This window comes from Lynx rufus, unplaced genomic scaffold, assembly GCF_022079265.1.
Source record: "Lynx rufus isolate CCGP_SWC_20201006 ecotype Redwood Valley unplaced genomic scaffold, mLynRuf1.p SCAF_9, whole genome shotgun sequence".
Taxonomy (NCBI): Eukaryota; Metazoa; Chordata; class Mammalia; order Carnivora; family Felidae; genus Lynx; species Lynx rufus.
Window position 1 is genome coordinate 48,053,662 of NW_025814897.1, and position 24,255 is coordinate 48,077,916.

Genomic DNA, 24,255 nt, shown 5'->3' on the forward strand with positions numbered 1-24,255 from the left:
ACATTTATGAATACTTAATTATATATACTTCATTACTGTTGGAAAGAGCTACTGTTAGCTTTTATTTTATGGCAGTCTCTTCAATTAATCTATAAAGTCATTGATGACAGAAAGGCATATTCACAGACCTCTCCACCTTACAAATTTGAGAAATCTCAATGATAAAAATACAGGTTATATTACAAACCTATTGATGTTTTAATTACTTGAAAACATCTCTACAAAAAGATTAAGTGAAAATAAGTGGACTTCAATTTGCAGTGAAAGGGAAGGGAGGGGAAGGAAAATAATGGTTGAAATCACACAGCAAAACCTAGTGTGTCTGATTGGCTCCAAAGTCCTTATGTCATCTTAATCTACCACACTTTTTATAGGAATCATGGGAAGAATTCCCTCAAAGAGGTACTAAATAAACCCTGTTATGGAAAGTCATGAAAAAATAGAAGTGTTAGCTGTAAGAGGCAGAATAGCCTACTTTAAGAACTTGGCTCCTGGGGCGCCTGGGTGGCGCAGTCGGTTAAGCGTCCGACTTCAGCCAGGTCACGATCTCGCGGTCCGGAAGTTCGAGCCCCGCGTCAGGCTCTGGGCTGATGGCTCAGAGCCTGGAGCCTGTTTCCGATTCTGTGTCTCCCTCTCTCTCTGCCCCTCCCCCGTTCATGCTCTGTCTCTCTCTGTCCCAAAAATAAATAAACGTTGAAAAAAAAATTTAAAAAAAATTGCTTTGAAGGGGTGCCCGGGTGGCTCAGTTGGTGAATCTCTTGATTTTGGCTCCAGTCATGATCTCACGGTTCATAAGTTCAAGCCCCACATTGGGCTCTGTGCTGACAGTGTGGTGCTTGCTTGGGATTCTTTCTCTGTCTCCATCTCTCTCTTCCCCTCCTGTACTTGCACTCTCTCACTCTCAAATAAATAAACTTTAAAACTAATAAAAATTGCAATGGAAAGGCTCAAGAGAGAAAGGAAAAAGGGTAAATAGGTAATGCCTCTTATCTTTTCTCAATTTCTGATTAGTAATAATAATAAAATATTAAAATTGAATCCTGGTCATATTTATTGATAATCCTGGTTTTAGGTATGTGATTTTGAGTCAGTTTTGAGGAAAGTTGTCGTTAGGAAAAAATTTTAGTAGCATATAGTTGTCATGTATAATTTTGAAAAAGTGTTAATTATTAGAACTGTAAATGTTACAAATCATTGAAATGTCTAAGGGTGGTTATTTTGATTATTAAAATGAGTGCATCATCTCCTGGCACAGCCCAGTAATATCTCCTCCTAAAAATATTGCAGTATATCCCCATGCAGAATACTCCCAAATTAGTGCTTTTCAGACCAATAATGCAGTGTGTTCATATTTTAAGGTAACAGTGATTCATTTTTTTTAACCATAGTGGTTACTGGCTGTAACTGTGGAATGCATTGTCATGGAAACCACACCCCCCTTCTTCTGCCCCTTTTCAATTCACCCCAGAGCTATTATTGAGAAACAGGAATTAAAGGAAAGCATTTCGTCAGATGCATGTGAACAGATATAACACATACACACATATACAAACACATACACGTGTGTGTATAGAGATAAATGAATTCTCATTGATTAAATTTAAACAATAAGATTAAAGAACTGAAATACATATTTTTCTTTGTATATTGCCTTTGGCTTTCTCAGTCTAAACCAGCACAAACTGTAAAATGGGAAATAACTTGAACATAGCAGCCTTTAATGCTGCCCTAGAATAGGAGGTCAGCCTTAGCTTGGGTAATTCATTAGGGAAAGACTGTGTTAGTTATTATTGGAACATCACAATATAGAGCATACAATACTTTTGGGGTGTTTGAAATCCAAATTATAGGCTAATGAATAAGGGAAATATTGTACAATTTTTTTTTAGAATCCATTTGCCTTTGGAAAAACAGCCATAATTATAGATGCTCTGTAGGTGGAAGTGCTCACACAATCACACATTTTATGGTAACATAAAGGGATAAAATGATAAGGGATACACTTAATGTGTGAATGTGACTTTAGGATTCACAGAAGGCACCAGACCAGAGTTCTGATCCTAAAATGTGATCTGGTATATTTAAGCACATATATATTAGACCTCCTGAGCCCCAGCAACCCCTAGATGCCCAACAGATTGAATCAGTCCTGACTGCTAATAGGGGAATTGACAAGGTAAGGATTCCTGTGCTTACTATGAGACTCCCAAAGCCTGAGGCATAGATAGCTCCCTTCTTCAGTTAGAACTAGATTCACCTCAACTTTTACTGTCTCTTTATGGGGATCTTTGCTCATACTTTGTTCCATGTTGATTTCCCTTCAGGAGGTCTTAATTTTGTAAGCAGTACCCATATTCCTCTCACCAGAAGCCTGAGTAAAAATGTTGAGTCCTTGATATCCTCCTGGCCTATGGAATGATAACATAGAGTTGAACCTAAGAATCCCAAGGAATTATTCAATCAGGTTTGGTTTCCATTAACTTGAGACAAGAGGGGAGGGTATTTTGGATATGGGCAGGTGAAAGAAAGTTTATAGGGCACTGCATTTGACTTGACAATTTGCAAGTTGGTCTTTTGTTCTTATTGGAACTTATAAGTCTGAATCATATGGTGGTATTGGAGCTCATTAATTTAGATAGAGCTCAAGTGATCTGGTATTCTCCTGGAACTGCATTAGGGAGATGTGTTTCCAGCAGAATTTGCTATGGATATTTAGGACTCTTTTGCTGGTATATTTCAAGCAGGATCTCGGGTGAATGCCCAATCAGAGACTTTTGAAACTACCATATTCATGTGAATATGACAGCCCTAACCCTTCTCAAATAAATCTGGAGTCTTGACAACATGATTCTGGAGAAATAGGTGAAGTCTCCCATGATGTTGCTTTGTAAACTATCTTCTGTCAGTTTGCTTTAAGCCATCTTCATGGTTTATTGACTGTGTGGCTTGGGCAAGTGATATATCCTCAGGGCCCCTGTTTCTTCCTCTGGAAAAATGTGTCCAATAATATTTCTCTCTCTCTCAGGCTAAGACATGAGACAGGCTGTGTAAGTAAAGAGAGGTTCTAGGTACCACCAGGACTTACCACAGGAATTTCCTTATTGTGTAGTTTTCATGACAACCCTGCAAGGTAGGAGTTAATAGCATCACTTCACAGATAAGCAGAGGCTCAAACAGTGTTAAGTGATTGACACAAAGCCACTCAGCACCAGTGACAGAGTCTAATTCAAATCCTGATGTCATCCTTTATTTCCAACCATTTGTGAGGCAAAATGCCAGGCACTCAGGTGGCACCAAAAGGGTGCTAGTTTTACCCACTTCCTACTCTTCTACATCCCTCCTAACTTTTTTTTTTTTTTTTTTATTTTTTGGTCTTCAATAAGCAGTTTTGCAGCTGGGCCAGCCACATGCTGAATTTTTTTTTTTTTTTTGTCTTTTGCAATTTTGATAGCCTCACTTTAAAAAGGAAGAAAAAAGAAAAAAAAGAAAAGAAAGAAAAAACCAGTAAAGCATATCCACCAGTCTTGCCATTCATACTTCCAGAACAGCATAAAGACTTCTGGGGCTTTTCTGAGCCTCTAAGACATCAAGGTGGGGAAGGGGCTCTTTGTTTTTGAGTTTGAAAAATGTTATATCAGAAAAAAACTTGATTATGAGGAAGATTCTACCACCTAGGGAGTGAGTCAGCTCCCTGACCCAGAAGTCAAGGGCATAGGGTCCCAGCAAAATCATTTTCAGTACACTTCTACCCCAGATCCCTTTGCGGGCCATCAACTCAGGCACACCAGTATCAGAGGGCCAGCCTGGAGGATGCACTCAGCAGGGTTCACAAGGGCCTCCCCTTCTTCAGAGCTCACCCTCGGAGGTCACCTATTGTGGAGGCATCAGCGATAGGGGTCCAGTGTAGCCTCGGGTCACATAACACTGGAGCCCTCTTACACCAACCGCAGAGACTCTTAGGTGGCACAGAGCGCGCTGAGGGCTGAGCTAGGCTGGGAGCACCTTGCTCCCTCCCTCTGCCGGCCCCTCCCTTCCACCCCACTTGCCCGGCCAGCGCTCCCCACGGTGACTCTGGATTGCAGCAAGCCACTGGCTTTTTACCAAATCGGGAGCTGCAGTATTTTTTTTTTTTTTTTCCTTTTCCTTCAGAGAGAATTATTTCAGCCCCCTTCAGCTCGCATGACAATCTTGTGTGACTGGGGCGAGTAGGCGGGCACATCCTTTTACATGCTAATACTGCCCCACCTCCTTTGAACCCTCCTCTAAGCGCCTAGCTCCTTTTTATTTTTATTTTGTATTTTTTTTTAATTTTTTAAAATTTTACCCACCCTAAATTCACCATAGAAGGGGGGGGAAACCCTTCTCGGTTCTGTCCCTCCCCCCACGCCTCATTCCCCAGGGAAGGGAGACCCCGAACGCTTGTTACTTGCCCGCGTTGCTTCTACCCAGGCGCCGGGATGGCCGCGCAGGGCGCAGGGGGCAGCTATCGGAGCGGCTGCACGGTCTAGGCTGTCACTCCATGTGCCCGGCGGCGAGCACCGTGTTCGGGTCCCCAAGCGAGCTGCCACTGCCGCAGCTCGAAAGGAATGTCCCCTGTTGTTAAGGACCCTGACTGTTTTACCCCAATGATTTGCCACTGCAAAGTTGCTTGCACCAACAACACTTTGTCGTTGATGTTTGGATGCAAGGTAGGACGAGGTTCATGTCTTTTTAATGCATGCTGCCTCCCTTGGGGGAGCTAACAATTCCTTTTGTTGTTTGTTTATGTGTCTGCTTGTTGGGAGAGTGACAAAAGCTACGACTTGCTCTGCCCTTTCTGGGAGCTGGCTGGGTTTGGGGGCCTTGAGAGCGCACGGATTTTACAGAGTCCGATGTTGGGTTGATAACTCCTTTGTGGCAGGACCCTGGTCTCTAATGTACCGAGGTTCCAAGAGCAGATCACGCCTCGGAAAGGGGGCGCCGTAGGTGACTCTGTGCTTGGGATCTTGTCATACATTTAGTTAGTGATTGGGCTTCTGGCTGCTCATTTGTGAGCTCCTGAACTCATCACAGGTTACCACTGCCTGGAGCCCCGGACCCAACGGCCCACAATCAGGGTTATCTGGGATGGTGGATGTGCTCTTGAGATGAAATCGAACGTATCAGTTTGCAATTTGACACTTTTAAATCTGAAGAGTTTATTTTTATTCTAGACAGCAAATCTGGAGATGGGCTCATGTTGCCCCTAATTGTGTACCTTTTCTGGAAGCTTATACAAGCCACTTGAAATCAACATTCAGAAATGTTATCAAGAGGTGTCACAATTAATCAGTGAAGTTTCTAGCGAGTAACTGTCCCAGCCCAGATGTTTGTAAAGGTGATTAGTTTTCCCAAGGAAAAGAGATTTGAAGGGTTTTGAAGCAGGCTACCATTCATTAGTCCTTGTCTCTAACTTTGTTGGTGGACTGGAAGATGCATGAAATTTGGTATATGAGCGGTCTTAGCCCATGAATGATCTGAGTGCATGTCCCCTTAGCCCTAGACACACATACCTTCACTTCTTTTCATTGTGCAAAGCTGGTGAGTTTGTCTGGCCTGTTTGTATAAAACACTTTTGTGGCTACTATGGTGATTCTTAGGGGAGAGAGAGCTTGATCTGAAATAACTGAAAATTCACTTTGGTAAGTGAATAAAATCACATGATCCCTGTTGTTCTTAAAGATAACACCAGTGACTGGACTTGACACTGGTAAGCACCTTAGGCAGTAGAGTTAATGAAACATAGACATTCAACTTCATGGATAGTGCTCAGAGGAAGTGTAGCTGTAATGGAAAAATGGGGAGTCAGAATTGTGAGTTTTATACTGATTATGCCTAGAGAATCTCTTATCAGATGAGAGGTGTGGATGAAGTGATCCTCCTTGGCTCTAATATTCTCCAATAATTCTTTTGTAAAATCATTTAGTGGTAAAGTTATTGCCAAATATTGATGCTTTTTACTCAATATAGTAGACTGTACCTTAGAGTCCATTAAAAAATCACTGACCATACTGAAGACTAGCTAGATGCTCCTTTTGAAACCCTTGGAAAGGTCTTAGAATTTTTGAAGGTTTTTGTGTTCATTGCTATCAGGAAGATGTATGTGAATGAACAGCACCAGTAGCTGACTTATTAGCTCCTCTCCCTCACATAACCTGCTACCCTCCCCCATGCTTCTATCCACTCACTCTTCTAACTGTATTTACAGTGGCACCTTAGCAATGGCTACTATTTAAAATCCATTCCCATACACTTATGAGAATTGCTTTGCAGCGCTAAGTGATTATGAACAAAGGTGAATAATTTGTCAAGGGAAATTAAACACAAGCTAATCATCAAATAGGATAAGCTATTGGTGTGGAAATGTTGTTGAATATGCATTCAACCCTTGAAGCTCCTTTTCAAAGAAGGTTGTTTTTTTTTTTTATGCTGTTAAAATTACACACATGCTTTTTTTAAGGCTAGGGAATTAAATTAGTTTAACTTACTTTAAGTTCTCTTACTTTTGGTGCTCTGGTTTGAAAAGTTCAGTTTGTGAGAGAGAACCATGTCAATACAGGCAAGCACCTAAATCATGTGTGTTGGTAGACATTGTTCTATGGAAAAGATATCAAGTCTCCATGAAAATGAAAGAATACTTTTAGAGGGTCTATCCCATTCCCTTTTGTCAAGTATTTGAATAAGATCATTCATAAGCCCAGTATAATGGGATTGGTCATTACATTATAGTCATACTTAACAGTTGCTTAATTATAGACTGGTTGATGTAAATCTCCCATCTTGGAATCTTAGATATGGAAAGAGTAATGGAGTCTCCTACTCTTGCCTTTCTCTGGTGAAATTCTTCGAGACTATCTGATGGATGACAACAGAATATACTATACACTTGTATATCATATAGGACTAGGTTTCAAAACTAGAAGTAGATGTACCATTTATTAGATATATGACTTCTCTAGGTCTCAGTTTCCTCATAGGTAAAATGGCCACAGTAATAACTGTTGTCTTATATATTACTATGTCATTGTAAAAAATAGTTTAAATGAGGTACATGCAGTGCTTAGTATGTATGTATTCACCAAATGATTGATACTTTATTTTGGCCTTGGTTATTTTTACAGCTCTGTTAAGAAGGGCTCATCACTTCTAAAAGGACCTTCTTTCACTGTTATTTTGATAAATTGTTTCTTTGCTGTGAGCATGATCATTGCTTTTGCTAAGGTTTCTTTTCTGTATGCAAAGTGTTTATATAAAATGTAGGAACAATTTATATATTGATAAAACATTGAAAAACCACAGTGGGTTTATGAAAACTACTGAAAACTGATAATATTGTTTTACTCAATAAACAAATATTCATTGAGCAATGAATAAATGCTAGACACTGGAGATGTGGCAGTAAACAACTCTTGTCTTCCATGGTCTCAAAGTCAAATGATGTGGTAGATGATTGCATTAATTGCAGTGTTGATTTATGGAAAAATATAAAATAAGGATTTTAGTTGACTCTGAGCAATGAAAATGGAATTTAAATAATTGTTGGGAAAACAACTCATGGAAATATAGATGCCAATATGGTGCCTCCAAAAATGCATTTATTCCAATATTATCCATCAAGTTTGAACGTAAGATTATTAGGATGGATATTTTCTTTCTGGGAAGATATTTATCATGCAAAGTCTGAAACCATGTTTGCATGTTGGCCAGACTTAAGTTCAAAAACACTTAAACTGTTTATTCTTATTCTCCCAAACCTAGTAATGGCTTACAGGATACTGAGTAACTTAAGTGTTGAAGGAAGAAGCCCACAATAATTTTACTTTCTTAGCAATCTCCAGGGCCACAGCTTGCTGCATCCTGGCTGTTAGTTGAGTTAGCTGACTATATGGCTTATGATTATAAATGTGAAGTGTCTTTCTGTGCTAGGCTGTATCCCAGGCACTGTGATTGGTATTAAAGATACAAATTCAAGTATGGCACCATTCCTTTCCTCCAGGAATTGCAAGTTTATTGAGGGAGATAATCCTACTCCCTTCTCTAAAGTACAGAAAACTAACAGTCCTATCAGTCTGTCATAAGAGAAACCAAAGCACTGTTTGTTATTCAGAAGAAAGTTTTCCTATTTTATCAGTCCTCTTTTTGCCCCAGTCCATATGCTATTGTCATACAATGCTGCTATGGGAATGGAAATTCCATGGTGAATAAGGCCTTCTGAAACCTTTTTCCCCTTATAGTAGTTTTTTGTGTTATTATCTGAAAATAGGCATAACCTTTACCTTTGCTTAACTATGTTTTCTCCACATGCAGTATAATTCAATGGTCAGCCAATATATCATTTCTCTTTCTTTTATCTTACCCATAGCTACATTGCAGGGATCTGCAGCCTCTGTGTGTCCCCTTCCCTTCACTGTCTCCTTTCCAGTCACCATTTCCAAGGCAAAAACATGCAAACAAAAAAGATTGAATATTTGTTATTATCCCTAATATTCTAAAAGTTTAATGTAAAGTATGATGTTCTCTACAATTATTGCTTTGCCTTTTTTTTTGTAACTGAGAAGTTGTTATTGAAATAGGTTTTTGCCATAGGGAACCTCGCTCCCCTATCTCCTAGAGTCATATCTTAATATAACAGCTCATCTGAATCAAACTGTCAAGCCCCTAGGCCATATCAGGTGCCATTAATATTATGTTTGATGTATTGGGACAGAGAAAAGTTCTTAAAGTATATAGATATATATTTTTACCATGAATGCGTAGACATGTCATACACTGCCCCACCCCTCAAAGCAAGGAATCATCTGGTAAAAAGCAACTTTCCATCTTGTCTACATGGTGCTTCTCCCAGAGAAAGAAGAATGTGAATAAAAAAGAGTTTAAAATGGAAGGAAATAGAAAAGAAGAGGATGGAATTAAAATAAGGAAGGGATTCTTACTAAAAATGTAAAGGGAAAGAAAAATCAGCTTGATTAAGTATCCAGTAAGGCTAGACACTATCCTAGGTGCTTTACAAGTGTTATTTCTTCTAATCTCCATAGTTACCAGGTAATCAGAGAAAGGATAGAAGGAAAGAAAGTGAACTACAACAGGATGATGGGAAAGGAGAGAAGAGACATTAGGAAAGAGGAGAAAAAGGAAAAAGAAATGCCTTGTGGACTTCCATCCTCCAGAGGGTGCTTACACAATCACCCAAGATCTAAGTGTCTATCAGCACCTTTCTGGTGGACAGTTCCCTGGCACACTGGCATTCAAAACTCTTGCAAGCTTCCTTTTCCTGCCTAGAAAGTCTCTTTCAAGGAGAAGTGGGTTTGTTTGTTCATATGTGTGTTTAAACATGGCCAAATTTTTTACAGAAGAGTGGCGAATATATCTATCATTACATTCATTAATAGATACATCACTAAGTCTATATATTTTGAATATTGCCAATGCCTATTTTGGTATGTTCTTTATTTTTATTTTAAAGTAATATATGTTCACTAAAATAAATTTTAAAAAACATAAAATCAAAAATAAAACAAACTTCAGAAAATACTCTTGTCCCAAAGGACTGGAGATTAAAACTATTAATATTTTACTTTATATTTTTCTAGTTTTCTGGTACTATTTTCTGTTGGTCTACATATAGCTTATTATTGAAAATGCAGTTAGAATCATCGAGTTTACTTTTTAATGCTTTAAATTCATATTAGGATTTGAATATTCATTTTAATAGCTGTATAACAGATAACTATCTTTATCTTTGGATATTTAGGCTTTTGCCCACATTTTCTATTAAAAATAAAAGGCATATCTTGGTAAATAATTCTTTTTTTTCATTCAGAATGACTTCCTTTGGGTAGGCTAGAATAAGTAGAATTACAAAGACATATTTTAAATATTTTAAAACTCTTGATGATGGGCTATTGCATTTATTTTAACGATAGCTGTATAAATTTGTACTGCCACAAGTTACTTTATATATAATAACATTCTCTATGTTTAAATAGTTTTTTTCTACTTTATGGACTTATAAATAAGAAGTAATCAGTTTATTCTCCTGCGAATAAGGTTAAAACTCTTTGAGTTTATAGGAGTCCCACGACTATATTGGTGTGTCCCATTTAAAAATACCTAATATTCAAAAAGTCCATATGTTCAAAATGGGTACATCAAGGTAACAGCTATTTATATTGTCAAGACATTAGTCTCTGTCCCACAACATACATACTAACCTGCTACCATGTGCCAAATACATGTTCTGTATGTTTTATAAATGTCAACTCACTTAATCCTCACAATAGTCTTTAGAGATGGGTATGATAGATACATACATGTTAGAAATGGGGAAATGGAGGCATACAGACTTCAAGTAACCTGCTTAAAGTCACATAGCTTTTAAGTAGCAGAGCCAAAATGTGAGCTCGAAGAGTTTATGTCTAGAGTCTACAACTCATTTGTAGAATTAACTGTAGGTTTTCCTTAATGTAGCAACTTCATATAAGTGCCTTTAAGTTGGGAGTCAATTTGCAAAAATGTAATTTATATATACTTTTCTTGGCATAAATTTGAATGTAAGTCACACCTGTCAGAAGACTCAGCCTCCTTTTAAAGTATTTACTTATTTATGTATTTATTTATTTGAGAGGAGTTTGAGCTAATATACCATTTCCTATAGTATTCACGTTCTCATTTCCCACATAAGGTTACTAAGCCATATAGATAGGATGTAACTTTCTCAAGATCACACAGCAAGTCACAGAGCTGGAGCTAGAACCAGGTCTCCTAATTTGTAGCTAGCTCAGTGTTCTTTTTCTATGCCATGATCTCTATGCACTGGAAGTTCTGAGAATCAAGGTGACAGAAGATAAAATGACAAGTTTTAACTGTAAAAAGCAGGAAAAATAACACCTGGCTTACAGGACTCTTGTCAGAATTAAGTGATATATCACATATGAAAACATTTAACACAATGCCTGGAATGTGGTAAATATTCAATATATATTTTTGTATTCTATTTTATTAAGGCCACTTTGCCAACTGGTAAAAAAAAAATGGAGGTTGTTGGTCATCAACTGAAAAGCGTTTTTCAGTCAAATACATTGAAATTCATCTGTTTGTAAATGGGGTGTACTTTAACACATTATTAAAGCGTTTTAATATCACAAAAGGCAGAATCTAAAAGTTTACATAATTCACACCAAAAAAATATCCTAGATTAAATCTGACCCAGAAAGAGAAAATGAAAAATGAGCTAATGAGTGAAGCAGGTGCTGAACATCCCAAAGAAGCAGGTTGCATAGGCCTTGTGTCCCATTTGAGAAAGAATACTTGCCAGTTCAAGGTCCTTTTCAAAAATTTTTTTCTTTTAATAGTGGAAATTGGGGGAGGGGCTAAATATCACAAGATAAGGAAGGTTAAATATTATGCAGTCACTAAAATATGTTCACAAAAAGGAATGTTGAATCATAGAATTTAGGATCTTGAAAAACCTGAGACATATTTTTATTATCAAGCCTTTTACTTTGTAATTAGTTATGGATATCCCAGGGAAGTTTCAAAGTCGCTATGGTAAAATCATCTCCAGTCCCTTCTAAGTTAAATTACTTCAGGATTCCTGAGATACCCAATGGTCAATGCTTGAATCTTTGTAATACTCATTTGTAAATTGTATTTACTTGTTCTATTTGCCCATCTAAACTGTGACCTGCTTAGGGACAAGGTCCATATCATATTCATTTATTATAGTACCTAAGATCCAGGAAATGTTTCATGAAAGATAGTCAATAAATATTTGTTGAGTGAATGAATGAATTATATAGGTGCTTGTAAATGTTTACTGAATGAGTGAAAAGAAGTGTGTCTTTTGTTGTAGTTCATTTGTTATTTTCCTTGGCAGTTTGCCTCTGAAAACCTCTTGTGCTATTAAACTTCATAGAGCTTACGTTACCCTGAAGCATAGACTAGGCATTGCTCAATGTGCTACCCTGGTGTAATGGTTAATTTTATGTGTGAACTTTATTGGGCCAAGGGGTGCCCAGGAATTTGGCAAAATGTTATTTTGGGTGTGTGTGAGGGTTTTTCTGGATGAGATTAACATTTGAATCATTAGACTGAACCAGATTGCTCTCCTCAAAGTGGGTGAGCCTCATCCAGTAAGTTGAAGACCTGGATGGAACAAAAAGGCTGAGTAAGACGTAACTCCTTCTGCCTCACTACCTTGACCTGGGATCAGTCTTTGTTGTCTTTGGTGTTGAAGTGAAACATGAACTCTGTTTGGGTCTCAGGCCCACTTGGACTTCAGATTAGAACTTAAACCATCAGTTATCGTGATTCTCAGGCCTTCAAACTGAGACTGAAATTACATGTCAGCTCTCCTGAGTCTACACCTTGCCAGTTGCAGATTTTGGGACTTCCCAGCTCCATAATTGTGTGAGCCATTTCCATATAATAAATCTCAGTTTCTCACTCTGTAAAATTCTGACTGAGAGAAATTCTGATGAGGGTCAGATCCCTGGACACGTCATCACTAGTAAGTCATTCTGGTTTAGTAAGTTACAGATGAGCTAATAGATTATAAGTATAATTGATTCCCCATGCCATGGGGATTTTAGTGCAGTTAAACTTGTTTTCTCAGAAGGTCCTGGATTTTTTTTCATTATAAGTCACAGATTATACCTTCACAGGGCACCTGGGTGGCTCAGTTGGTTAAGCATCCGACTGAGGCTCAGGTCATGTTCTCAAAATTCGTGGTTTGAGCCCCGCGTCAGGCTCTGTGCTGACAGCTCAGAGCCTGAAGCCTGCTTCAGATTCTGTGTCTCCCTCCCTATAACCCTCCCCCACTCACTCTCTGTCTCACTCTCTCTCTCAAAAATAAATAAACATTAAATTTTTTATAAGTCACAGATTATGCCTTCAGATATAATACAGTAGAAATCATTCAACACTACTTTAGTGAATTTTGCCTCTATTTTTACATATATGAATGTTCTTATCAGCCTATGACCACAGTACATTGCAGTTATTAAATGTTCAATAATGTTTCCTATGAAAATTTAGATGATCAGATCAAAGGGAATAAGACCGCTGTCCTAAATTATGGCTTCTGGAAACCTTATAAATAACATAGTATATTTCTAACATCATATTGTGTGTGTGCAACTGAAATCAAGTGAGAGATCCACAAAATAGTTAATTTTCTTTCTTTTTGTAGTATAGTTAACACATAATGCAAAAGAGTGCACATTTTAAAACTGGTCTCATACTTCAATAGGTTGGGAAGCCCTGCTATAGATAATAAGACAAAAGGATCAATGATTGCTTTAAATATAGTTAGAGAAGGCTTTTTAGAGGTCACTGAAATTAATCTGGGTTTTTCAAGGCATTGGACTAGGTCAGAAAGAAAAAAAAGAGTTTGATTTTGGACTCAAGTCTGCTGATATCTATGATCAATACTTCTTTGCTAGTGTTAAAAGAACATGATAACAGAAACTAGTGGTATGATATTGAAGGTGTATCTTCCCTTTGGACAGAAGAAGAAAAAGGAGAAAGAATGAAGGACAGGCAGATAGAGTGTTAGGTTATACCCAACCAACCATCTGAATGAAGCAGAGACATACCTTGGGTAAGGCTTAAGCTTGAGTGTGTTCTTGGACAGGTAAACATAGGAGGAAGCAAGTTCTGAAGGTAAAGGTTGGTATTAAAAGGTGTGGTATGGCTCCTGGGTGGCTCAGTCGGTTGAGCATCCGACTTCGGCTCCGGTCATGATCTCGCAGTCTGTGGGTTCGAGCCCCACGTTGGGCTCTGTGCTGACAGCTCAGAGCCTGGAGGTTGCTTTGGATTCTGTGTCTCCCTCTCTTTCGGCCCCTCCCCTACTCATGCTCTGTCTCTCTCTCTGTCAAAAATAAACATTAAAAAAAAAATTAAAAGTTTCTTTGGGGCGCCTGGGTGGCTCCGTCGGTTAAGCATCCGACTTCGGCTCAGGTCATGATCTCGCGGTCCGTGAGTTGAAGCCCCGCGTCAGGCTCTGCTGACTGCTCAGAGCCTGGAGCCTGTTTCAGATTCTGTGTCTCCCTCTCTCTCTCACCCTCCCCTGCTCATACTTTGTCTCTCTCTGTCTCAAAAATAAATAAACGTTAAAAAAAAATTAAAGGGGCGCCTGGGTGGCTCAGTCGGTTAAGCGTCCGACTTCAGCTCAGGTCACGATCTCGCAGTCCGTGAGTTTGAGCCCCGTGTCAGGCTCTGGGCTGATGGCTCAGAGCCTGGAGCCTGCTTCTGATTCTGTGTCTCCCTCTCTCTCTGCCCCTCCCCCGTTCATGCTCTGTCTCTCTCTGTCTCAAAAATAAAACGTTAAAAAAATTTTTTTTAAATAAAAAAAAATTAAAAAATAAATTAAAAAAAGGTGTGGTATGGCTAGACCATTAGCTCTTTGATGTTGGGGAAGTTCTTTCACCTCTACGAGGTTCAATTTTCTCATCTGTACAATGGAGATAAGATATATTTAATGGGCTTTTTATTCCATACAAATAAAGCAATTAATGGTATACATGGCATATAGTAGCTGTTAAATAGATAATAGTTTTCTTTCTCTCACTCAGATACAGTCCCTTCCCATTTCACTTTTGTTTATATTAGCATAGTGTATGATTGCCTAGAAAGACACTTTTTTTTTCTTTTTTGCTTTCACATGTGAGATTCAGGAATGATGGGAAAAAAAAGTTTACTCTTTGAACCAGATCATTCAACCCACCTTTACTGAGTATTCGGTGTGTCATCATTTTGTTAGAAAGATTTTATTGGTCATCTCTAGCATATCATTTAATATATCCCATTTTCTCCTGTTTGATGTAATACTGGCAAAACCCTCTCCCCCACCATGATTTTAGCTCAGAGAGTCTGAGAGAATGCTCCCAACTCTGAAAGCACCTTACCTGTGAGCACAGATTCTCTAATGTGTATGTTACTACAGCTGTTACATGAGGTACTGGTGCCTAAAGGTATTAAGTAGTTAACCTTTTTCCTAACATCTGCTGCCTGAGAAAATTTTGTTTTACATATCAGCAAACCTTATTTCTTTTATTTAAAAGGCCCAATGACCATCGAAAAGAAATGCTCCTTGAGATTCTAGCCTACTTCCCAAATAAACCTTTCTGGAGTTTTGTAAAATGAAAACATTTTCTCTCTGTGCTTGAGCCTTGTGTACTGCCCTTTGCTGGAACTATTTCTCCAGCAAATTGCCATGGTTGGTCTCTCAAGCCAGAGGGAAGAAAAAGGTTTTATAATGAAAATGCTGACAGGTTCTTATCTACAGCAGTATGAGTAAGGATGCTATGATCTCATTTATTGTAGAAACCGGATGCCTGTTTTGGCTGAAGGGAGATCAGGCATCCTCCAGAGCTCTGGGGTTTTGAATTTTTATCTTGAAAAGTTTTCAAGGAAAAAAAAATAACTGTAAGGAAATGGGTAACCAGGGCCATGTAAACTGTACTTGTATTCTTTCTGTAAAATAGTAAAATGAATTTCAATAAGGTTCTCAGATGAAGGTGGTCAGAGGGTTTAAGAGGCTGGGAATGGGTTTGTGTATTTGCCTGCTGTATTCAAGGCTTACCTCTTTGTAATGGTGTTATCTGCCTATTTAGAAAGAACCTTTATTCTTTATCTTACTCATATTATGGACAGCATTCTGACATTAGTTAGCTTTTGTACCTCAACAGCTCTGCAAAGTAGATATTTTATAGATTTTATAGAAACTGAAGCACATTGAGTTTAAAATTCTCTTCACTATGGATGTTCAAATATCAGGCTAGAACACTTTTTCTCCATTATATTATTAAAGTAATCAAATAACTAGTTGAGTGTAGATAGGATATTCTTTTAAGTCTCTTTTCTGCTCAAACTTCCTAACTAATGCTATGACTTGTTCAAAGTCACAAGGCATGTAATAGAGGCACTGCAGTTGAAGTTTAGTTTTCTGACTCTAAGGCCAGAGAAAGTCTCTTTTTCCCTTGTTTGTCCTTCTTTAAGCACTTACTAGGGACTGACCTATGCTTCCAAAACATTCAACCAAGATATTTCTGGGATCCTGCCAAGAACAGAGGGCAGAGCTAGTACTTGCCCCATAACACTCATTTATGTGATCAAATGAGTATGTGTTACCTATATTGAATTTGGAAGGGCTGAGGGGGCATGGTGCGGAAGCTCAGTGGATGTGTACCAAATAAAATCAAATTGCACCTGTGCAGTGAAGACAGCTAAACATTTCAGATGGTAAGGACAGAAGTGAAATTGCATGAATTCAAGATACTGGTCTCTTCTTCCCTATGGCTTCTAACCTGTTGCAGACAGCCCCTAGCCTAGAAATATGATGTGTTTTGTGTTCCTGAAACCCATAGAAGTGAGAGCATGCAGTTAGGCCAGTTGAAGGTACTTCAGACTTTCTCTTTGATTCTTTTGTATCTAACTTTAGGAGTCCAGGACCTGGATACTGCCTTCTTACCTCCAGTCAAATCAATTTTGTATACAGCTCCATTATGGGTGATTTATACATTTAATGTTGAGCCAAGAAATTCAAGAATTTGCATGTCCCAAAGCCCAGCTACCTCTGCCACAGGAATATGTGGACCAAAATGTATCTTTGAAAAATGAAAATCTGTATTTTTTTGTGAAGATGGTCTAGGTAGTAGATATTCTGAGTTCTAGGGAAGCAGAGAAAAATTGCTTATATAATTGATTTCAGATGAACCAGCTTTCTACCAACAAAAATAACATCTTGGTGCTTGCTTGTGTAACTCTACCTATGTAGAATTAGCCATTTTTTGGACATTACTAGACCCACGTGCATATTTTTCCATTCATATGGATTGAGAAAGATAAGTTCTAAGTTTTCTGACTGAAAAAGACAGCCCCAAATGTATTATTTCACTCTAACACAGGTAGATGTTGTGCATTTTTGAATATGCATTTGGCATTGACATGTAAGTCTTCTTTTTATACATCTTTAGAGAAGAGCTCTATCTGGCAAATTCCAGATTTCTTTTGCAATCATTGGTTAACATATTCTCTTTACATTTAATTGATGATGTTTTATTTCACTTATTTCTCTCTGCAACAACTTAGGAAAACTGCAACAGCTTTAATTTATCACAAAATTTTTAGCAATTTAAGAGATAATGAATGGGGGCACCAGGGTGGCTCAGTTGGTTAAGCTTTCAATGCTTGATTTCCACTCAGGTCCTGAGCTCAAGGTTGCTAGATCCAGCCCCACAGTCTCTACCCTGGGAGTGAAGCCTGTTTAGGATGCTATTTCCCTCTGCTTTTGCCCTTCCCTGCTTGTGTGCTCTTGTACATGTGTGGGAGCTCTTCTTTCACACATAAAAAAGGAGATCATGAGTGGACTTAAGTAGATTTACAGAAGATTAGATTAAAACAACAACAACAACAACAACAAAAACTAGGTATATATCAAGATTACTCCCTCTCTGGAGAGACAGATCTGCCAAAATGAGTTTCTTCAGTCACAGAGTATTACTGTCAATGCTGTGCTTCACAGATGATGATAGTTTGGAAGATCCTAAATTTCCTATCATTGACTCAGTCCATTTAATCTAATTTCGAGTTAAGTTGTGGTGCATCTTTCAAAGTGTTTCAGTGTGCCACTCAGACAATATCAAGGACATGGTTCACGTGGTATGTCTACAGATGCTTACTTTTAAATGAATAACCCCAATGTATTGAACAGTTTGAAGTCCTTGCCTTGCATACAGTCTGGCTGTTCAGAGCCCTCAGTGTGTTAGCAGTGTGTGCTGTTGCCCATTCTGGGTTCTTAGCTACCTGTGGTCTCTGACTGAGGTTGCTTCCAATCAACTATGGGACTCCTCCTACAACCAGGGAGGTGGGGTTTTTGGCCCTATATGGTTCTTGTTGGAACTGTCAGGACAGCCTTCCCTCTGTGAGGAGAGGGAGGTTCAAAATCACACTGTAAATGTATTATAATGAAGCTATAGGTTACTGTAGGGCAGTGGTTATGGGGAAGAATGATTCATATCTCCTGGGGTCTTTTCCAGCTATTTGGAACTCACTTTCTGCCCTTTTTATCAATATGAAAACACCTGTTCCCTGCTCTTACCTAGCTATCTGCCTACTCTATCAAATGTACTCTCTGTATAGCTGCTTTTAGCTATGAATCATCTAGGACCTTGTACTGTTATTTAATGATTGCATATAAACATTCAACTTACCTACCCAGTAAAAACACTACTAGTTTATTTAGAAAACAAATTAAGTATTTATTCCTTCTATGCTTGCCCAGGGCCTTACAAGGTAAGGGCTCTTTCCAAGGAGGGAGGAGATCAAAGAAATTGAAATAATATGGCTAATGCTGGCTTATCCTTCAGGGCTCATTTTGTGTTATCTCCTTATGGAAGATATTCCTGACCACCACATCACCCCTCTGCTTCCGTGGAGTTGTGGACATTTTTCTGTCATATTGAACTGAATTGTCACAAGGGTATAAATACAAGGAGGTGTCAGAGCCTGGGACTTGACATTTTGAGCACTTAGCTACTAGTATAGTGCTTGCAACCTACTATGGGCTCAATATACATTTGTTGAATGAATGGTTTATGTAATCTTTATGTTTAATTATTTAGGCAAGTGAGACCTAGTGTTAATTTCAAAAAAGAAAGACTTGTCCTAGTTTTGTTAAAGCTTCTCTTGCCTCTCCTATAATGACACCCATTATACTTTATTTTTAGGATATTTTTAGCTGCATATAATTTCCACTGAGCTTCACTTAAGGAGAGCAAAGGGAAAAATGAGGTATTCAGTAAATATATGTTGAATGAATAAATAAATCCCTCAACACTGACATCTAAAAGTCTGTTGATAATATGTGATGAAGGAATGAATAGAAAAATGAATGATTATAAACAACATCCCATAGTAACCTATATTTTGTGAGATTAAAGTCATCTTAAAATAATTTGTGGTTTTCTAATAGCTGGAAGGGATTTGTTTTGCTTTTATTGCTTATAAACTGACACCAGCTTTCATCTCTCTGACAGCCTCAGAATCCAGGTATTGTCCAGTGTCTTTAGTAGAGTTGGATGATTTATATTAGGACTGTTAAGAAGAGCTGGTCATGCACTCTACAGGATGAGGTCTGGCTCGAGTGCTGCCACAGAAACCTGGCAGCCTTGGTGCCCTAGGAAAGGAGATCACTGGAAAATTCCCGTCTGTGTGGGGTCCTTCTCAGTACCACCATTTCCTCCATTCCAGCTAGAGTTATCAATCCCTGTGTAAGTCCTTCTGAATTAAGTCCAGTTAAAGCTAGTTTATTTGCCATTTGTTAGCTAATTTGAATGCTTCATTCCCTTTATAAATTGTTCTGGCTAACTAGGCACAACTGCTAAAAACTGTTGCTAAGAGCAACCAGCTAAGAAGTTCTTAAATTAACTAACAGGCCACTTCAAATCCATTCTAGAAGTGAGTATGTGCATATGTGTGTATGCTCATGTGCCTACTTAAACAAATGTACATGTAAATGAATAAACCAGTCATTACCTATAGGTTCAGGTTATTCAGGGCTTTTGTGTAGAAGATCCAACCAAGAAGAGGAAAATGAGAGATTTTTGTGAATGTAAGAAAATGAATTAATTAGGAAGAGCTCTGGTCAGTAGTGGTTAAGCCATTTGAATATCAAAATGTTTCATACTTTTCAATTATTACAATTCTAGACTAAATGTAGAAAATCTAACTTGTGTACTCTCTGAGGGCTAGAACTCTCTTTTTTGTATCACTCTACCCCTACTGCCCAGCATGATACCTGGCAGAGTAGGTACCCATTAATCTTTTTTGAATAAATGAAGGCATTACTGTGTTTATCAGTGAGGAATTAGGAGAAAATAAATAACATTCCGCAGGTTCATAGAAGGTAATGGGCAAAGGTAGCCTTTAAGCCCAGGTCTGACTTTGAAACTACAATTTCGAGTGAATGTGTTTTTTTTTTTTCTTTTTAAGAACTTTGCAGGGCCTGAATCTAGACACCTCATGACTTAACTGATACCAGTGAAGATAATTTTGTAATGGTGAAGATGTGACTTTACGAGTTCAAAAAATTTGGATTGAAAACTCAACTCCTAACATGTACTAGTAGTAGGGAAATAGGCAAGATACTTAAATTCCTGAAGATTAGTTTCAAGTGCAAAATGGAAATACTAGTGGTTTATGAAAACACATATTGGATTAAAAGAGATTGTAAATTAAATATATAAGCACATAGTATGGTATATACTAAGAAATATTGGTTGCTATCATTGTTACCAGAGGAGAAAGCAATGTGGTAATGTGCTATTCTGGGGAATAGAGTCCACCAAAATAAATAAATAAACGATTATATAAAAATCTTGTATAACTGAACATTTGCAATACTATTTTTTTTAACTAGCTTTTTTTTAAAATCTCTTAATGGATCTTCCTAGCCCAAAAAGCTCTTTTCATTTTCTTAACATTGTAGCTGAGAATATCATCAAAGTTGAAGACTTGGCTAATTTGCTTATGTTAATTATCATCATTTATATGCCAAAATCAGTTTTTCCTCTAACCCCAGTTCTTGAGACCTAAGTATCCAATTATATGTTAATGTGTTGACAAAAGTGGAATTTAGGGTGGGGCATTTTATAGAATTGAGCTTTGTTTATCTCAGAGGACAAGCATTTGGGGTTGAGAACTGCTTAACCCTTGCACATTTGAATAGTAAATATTTGCTTCCTTCATTTGCTGAACCATTTGCTTCAGTGCCCACAGCCTATTTGGGTGAAAACCACCTTCTTCAATTTCTTGTGGTTTTGTTCAGATCCAGTCTGAAGGAAGAAAGATGTATGATTGAGAACAAGTCAGGGTCTCGGGGTTTTCTTCAGAGAAATTGAGTAAGCTACTACAGTGCACACAATTGAAACTGTGATTCATGTGGACTGTGGCACCTTACAGTCTTGTAATGATGGCACATTCATTTTAAATGATGACTCAATTAATCTAAGCAGAGGAATATCTCATTCATCTGGTACAATAAGGAAATGACATGTTATGCTCAAGTACTTTTTTCTCAAAGAAAGTAAACCCCTTTGCAGTGTGTAAACATTTTTATTATTTTTTAACGTTTTATTTAAATTCCAGTTAACATGCAGTGCAATATTAGTTTCAGGTCTACAATATAGTGATTCAATGCTTCCATACATCACCTGGTGCTCATCGTAAGTGCCCTCCTGAATCCCAGTCACTTATTTCACCCATCGTCCCGCTGACCTCCCCTCTGGTAACCATCGGTTTGTTCTCTATAGTTAAGAGTTTGTTTCTTGGGGCACTTGGGTACCTCAGTTGGTTCAGCATCCGACTTTTGATTTGGGCTCAGGTCATGATCCCACGGTTCCTGGGATGGAGCCCTGCATCTGGCACCTGCTGACTGAGTAGAGCCTACTTAAGATTCTGTCTCCTCCCCAACTCATGCTCATGCATGCTCTCTCTAAAACAAAATAAACTGTAAAAAAATCCATTTCTAGGTTTCCCCCTCCCTCTCTTTCTTCTCTGTTTTCTCCCTTTGCTCATTTGTTTTGTTTCTTAATTTCCACATATGAAATGGGATCATGTGGTATTTGCCTTTCTCTGACTTACTTCATTTCGCATTATACTCTCTAGCTCTATCCATGTCTTTGCAAATGTCAAGATTTCATTCTTTTTGATGGCTAAATATTCCATTGTATGTATGTATGTATACCACATCTTCCTTATCTATTCATGAGTTAGTGAACACTTTGGCTGTTTCCATAATTTGGCTATCGTAGATAATGCTGCTATGAACATCGGGGTGCACGTAACCCTTTGAATTAGTATTTTTGTATTCTTTGGGTAAATACTTAGTAGTGCATTTGCTGGATCGTAGAGTAGTTCTATTTTTAGCTTTTTGAGGCAACTCCATACTGTTTTCCAAAGTGGCTGCACTAGTTTGAATTCCCACCAAAAGTGCAAGAGGGTTCCCCTGTCTTCAAGTCCTTGCCAATACCTGTTGTTTCTTGTGTTGTTCATTTTAGCCATTCTACAGGTGTGAAGTGATACCTCATTGTAATTTTGATTTGTATTTCCCTGATGACTGATGCTAAGCATCTTTTCATGAGTCTGTTGGTCATCTGTATATCTTTTTTTTTGGAAAAAAATGTACAAATCTTCTTTTTTTAATTGGATTATTCATTTTTTGGTGTTGAGTTTTACAGGTTCTTTATATATTTCAGATATTAACTATCAGGGTTTATTGATTACTGATTGTGCAGAAGCTTTTTAAAAGTATTTTGTTTTAAATCTTTATTTTTGAGAGAGAGAGGGAGAGAGATAGAGTGCAAGTGGGGAAGAACAGAGAGGGAGACACAGAATCTGAAGCAGGCTCCAGGCTCTGAGGTATCAGCACAGAGTCCCACATGAGACTTGAACTCAAAAACTGTGAGTTCATGAAGTGAGCAGAAGTCAGATGCTTAACCAACTGAGCCACCCAGGCTTTCTGAAGCTTTTGATTTTGATCAAGTCCTAATAGTTTATTTTTGTTTTTGTTTCCCTTGATTCAGGAGACATATCTAGAAAAAATTTGCTATGGCCAATGTCAGAGAGGTTACTGCCTGTGTTCTCCTTTAGGATTTTTATGGTTTCAGATCTCACATTTAGGTCTTTAATCCATTTTGAATTTAATTTTGTGTATGGTTTGAGTGTTTTTTGTGAAAGTCTAGAAGCATAGTGTAAACATCTCTGCTTCAGTGATACTAGGACCAAATGAAAACAGGCTTGGAATCTTCCTTTGGGGAAAATGATCTCAATAAATACTAATTCATTTCGTATTTAACATGTATAGATTTTTTTTTTTTTTTTTTTTTTTTTTTGCCAGATGCTGGTGAGGCTCTGCAAAAAAAAAAAGGCAATGGTAAAGAAAATAGAGATTGTCTCTCCTTCATGGAGTTTATAGTCAGATGACTAAACAAATACATGTACAATAAGAGTCAAAAAGAAGCTGACATGATAGGAAATGATGAAAGACATGATTTAAACTGAAAGGTCACTGGAAGGTTTCACTGAGGAAGTATTATTTAGAGAAGATGAATTAGAATTAGAAAGGTCAAGAATGGCTGTGGGTAGTAGGGTGGGGACAGCTGGAGGCAGAGGGGAAGGAAATACTTGAGGGGGATTATCAAGATTTAGTGATTAATTAATGGAGAAGGTAAGCAAGGGAAGAGTCAAAGGACATTTAAAAGTTTTATGCCTGGAATTTTGGGATAATTGTATTAATGTCAAATGGAAAATTAGGAGTTGGGGAGGAGGAATTTGGTTTTATTTGCATTTATACATTAAGTTTGGGGTGACAGCTATCCACATGGTTTATGAAGACCAACCAGTTGAAATGCAGCAGTGAGAAAATGAGAGTCAAGCTGAAACTACCAATTTTATAGTCAACCACTGTAAATGCCATGAGAATGGGGAGCATGCAGAGAGAAACAAAGTTGAAAATCTCCACTGTGAGAGGCAGAGAGTCAAAATTTAGTCAAGACCGAGATTTAGTACTATAGCAAAAAAAGGAGAGAATTCCAAAGATAAGGGAACTAATGTTACTGATGATTCATTTATTTACTCAGTAAATATAATATATATATTGGGTACTGTGTCCCTACTTTGTGCTAGGCATGTGGGGCATCAAGATAAACCAAGCAGGGAGATGGCCTAGAACAGGATATTTTTTTTTTTTTAATTTTTTTTTTCAACGTTTATTTATTTTGGGACAGAGAGAGACAGAGCATGAACGGGGGAGGGGCAGAGAGAGAGGGAGACACAGAATCGGAAACAGGCTCCAGGCTCTGAGCCATCAGCCCAGAGCCTGACGCGGGGCTCGAACTCCTGGACCGCGAGATTGTGACCTGGCTGAAGTCGGACGCTTAACCGACTGCGCCACCCAGGCGCCCCTAGAACAGGATATTTTTAATTGAGGAAAAAAACAAACAACCAAACAAAAACAAACACAGATTTGGTAATTTCAGTAGAGTCAGTAGGTTGAAAGCTCAATTGTGGTTAGTTTAGGGGAGAGGTGATTGGAGAAGGATAGAGGCCACAGCTTTGTGTTATTTGAGGAAATCTTCAGAAAAAGAAGGGAAAACAATAGCATGTGATCTGGATGAGCCTATGAGATCAAGTGAAAGTCCTACTAAGTCCTTTAGGCAGCACTGTGGAAAGAGAGGG

The 24,255-nt window shown here is 38.1% G+C and overlaps 1 protein-coding gene across 1 annotated transcript in view; it reads left to right on the plus strand.

Moving 5' to 3' along the window:
- The first annotated feature begins 4,586 nt into the window (after positions 1–4,586).
- DLG2 (discs large MAGUK scaffold protein 2) overlaps positions 4,587–24,255 on the plus strand; it is a 1,224,822-nt gene continuing 1,205,153 nt past the window's right edge. Inside the window, exon 1 of the mRNA XM_047070845.1 lies at positions 4,587–4,688. Coding sequence (XP_046926801.1) covers positions 4,587–4,688 — 102 coding nt within the window. The remainder of the gene's footprint in view (positions 4,689–24,255) is intronic.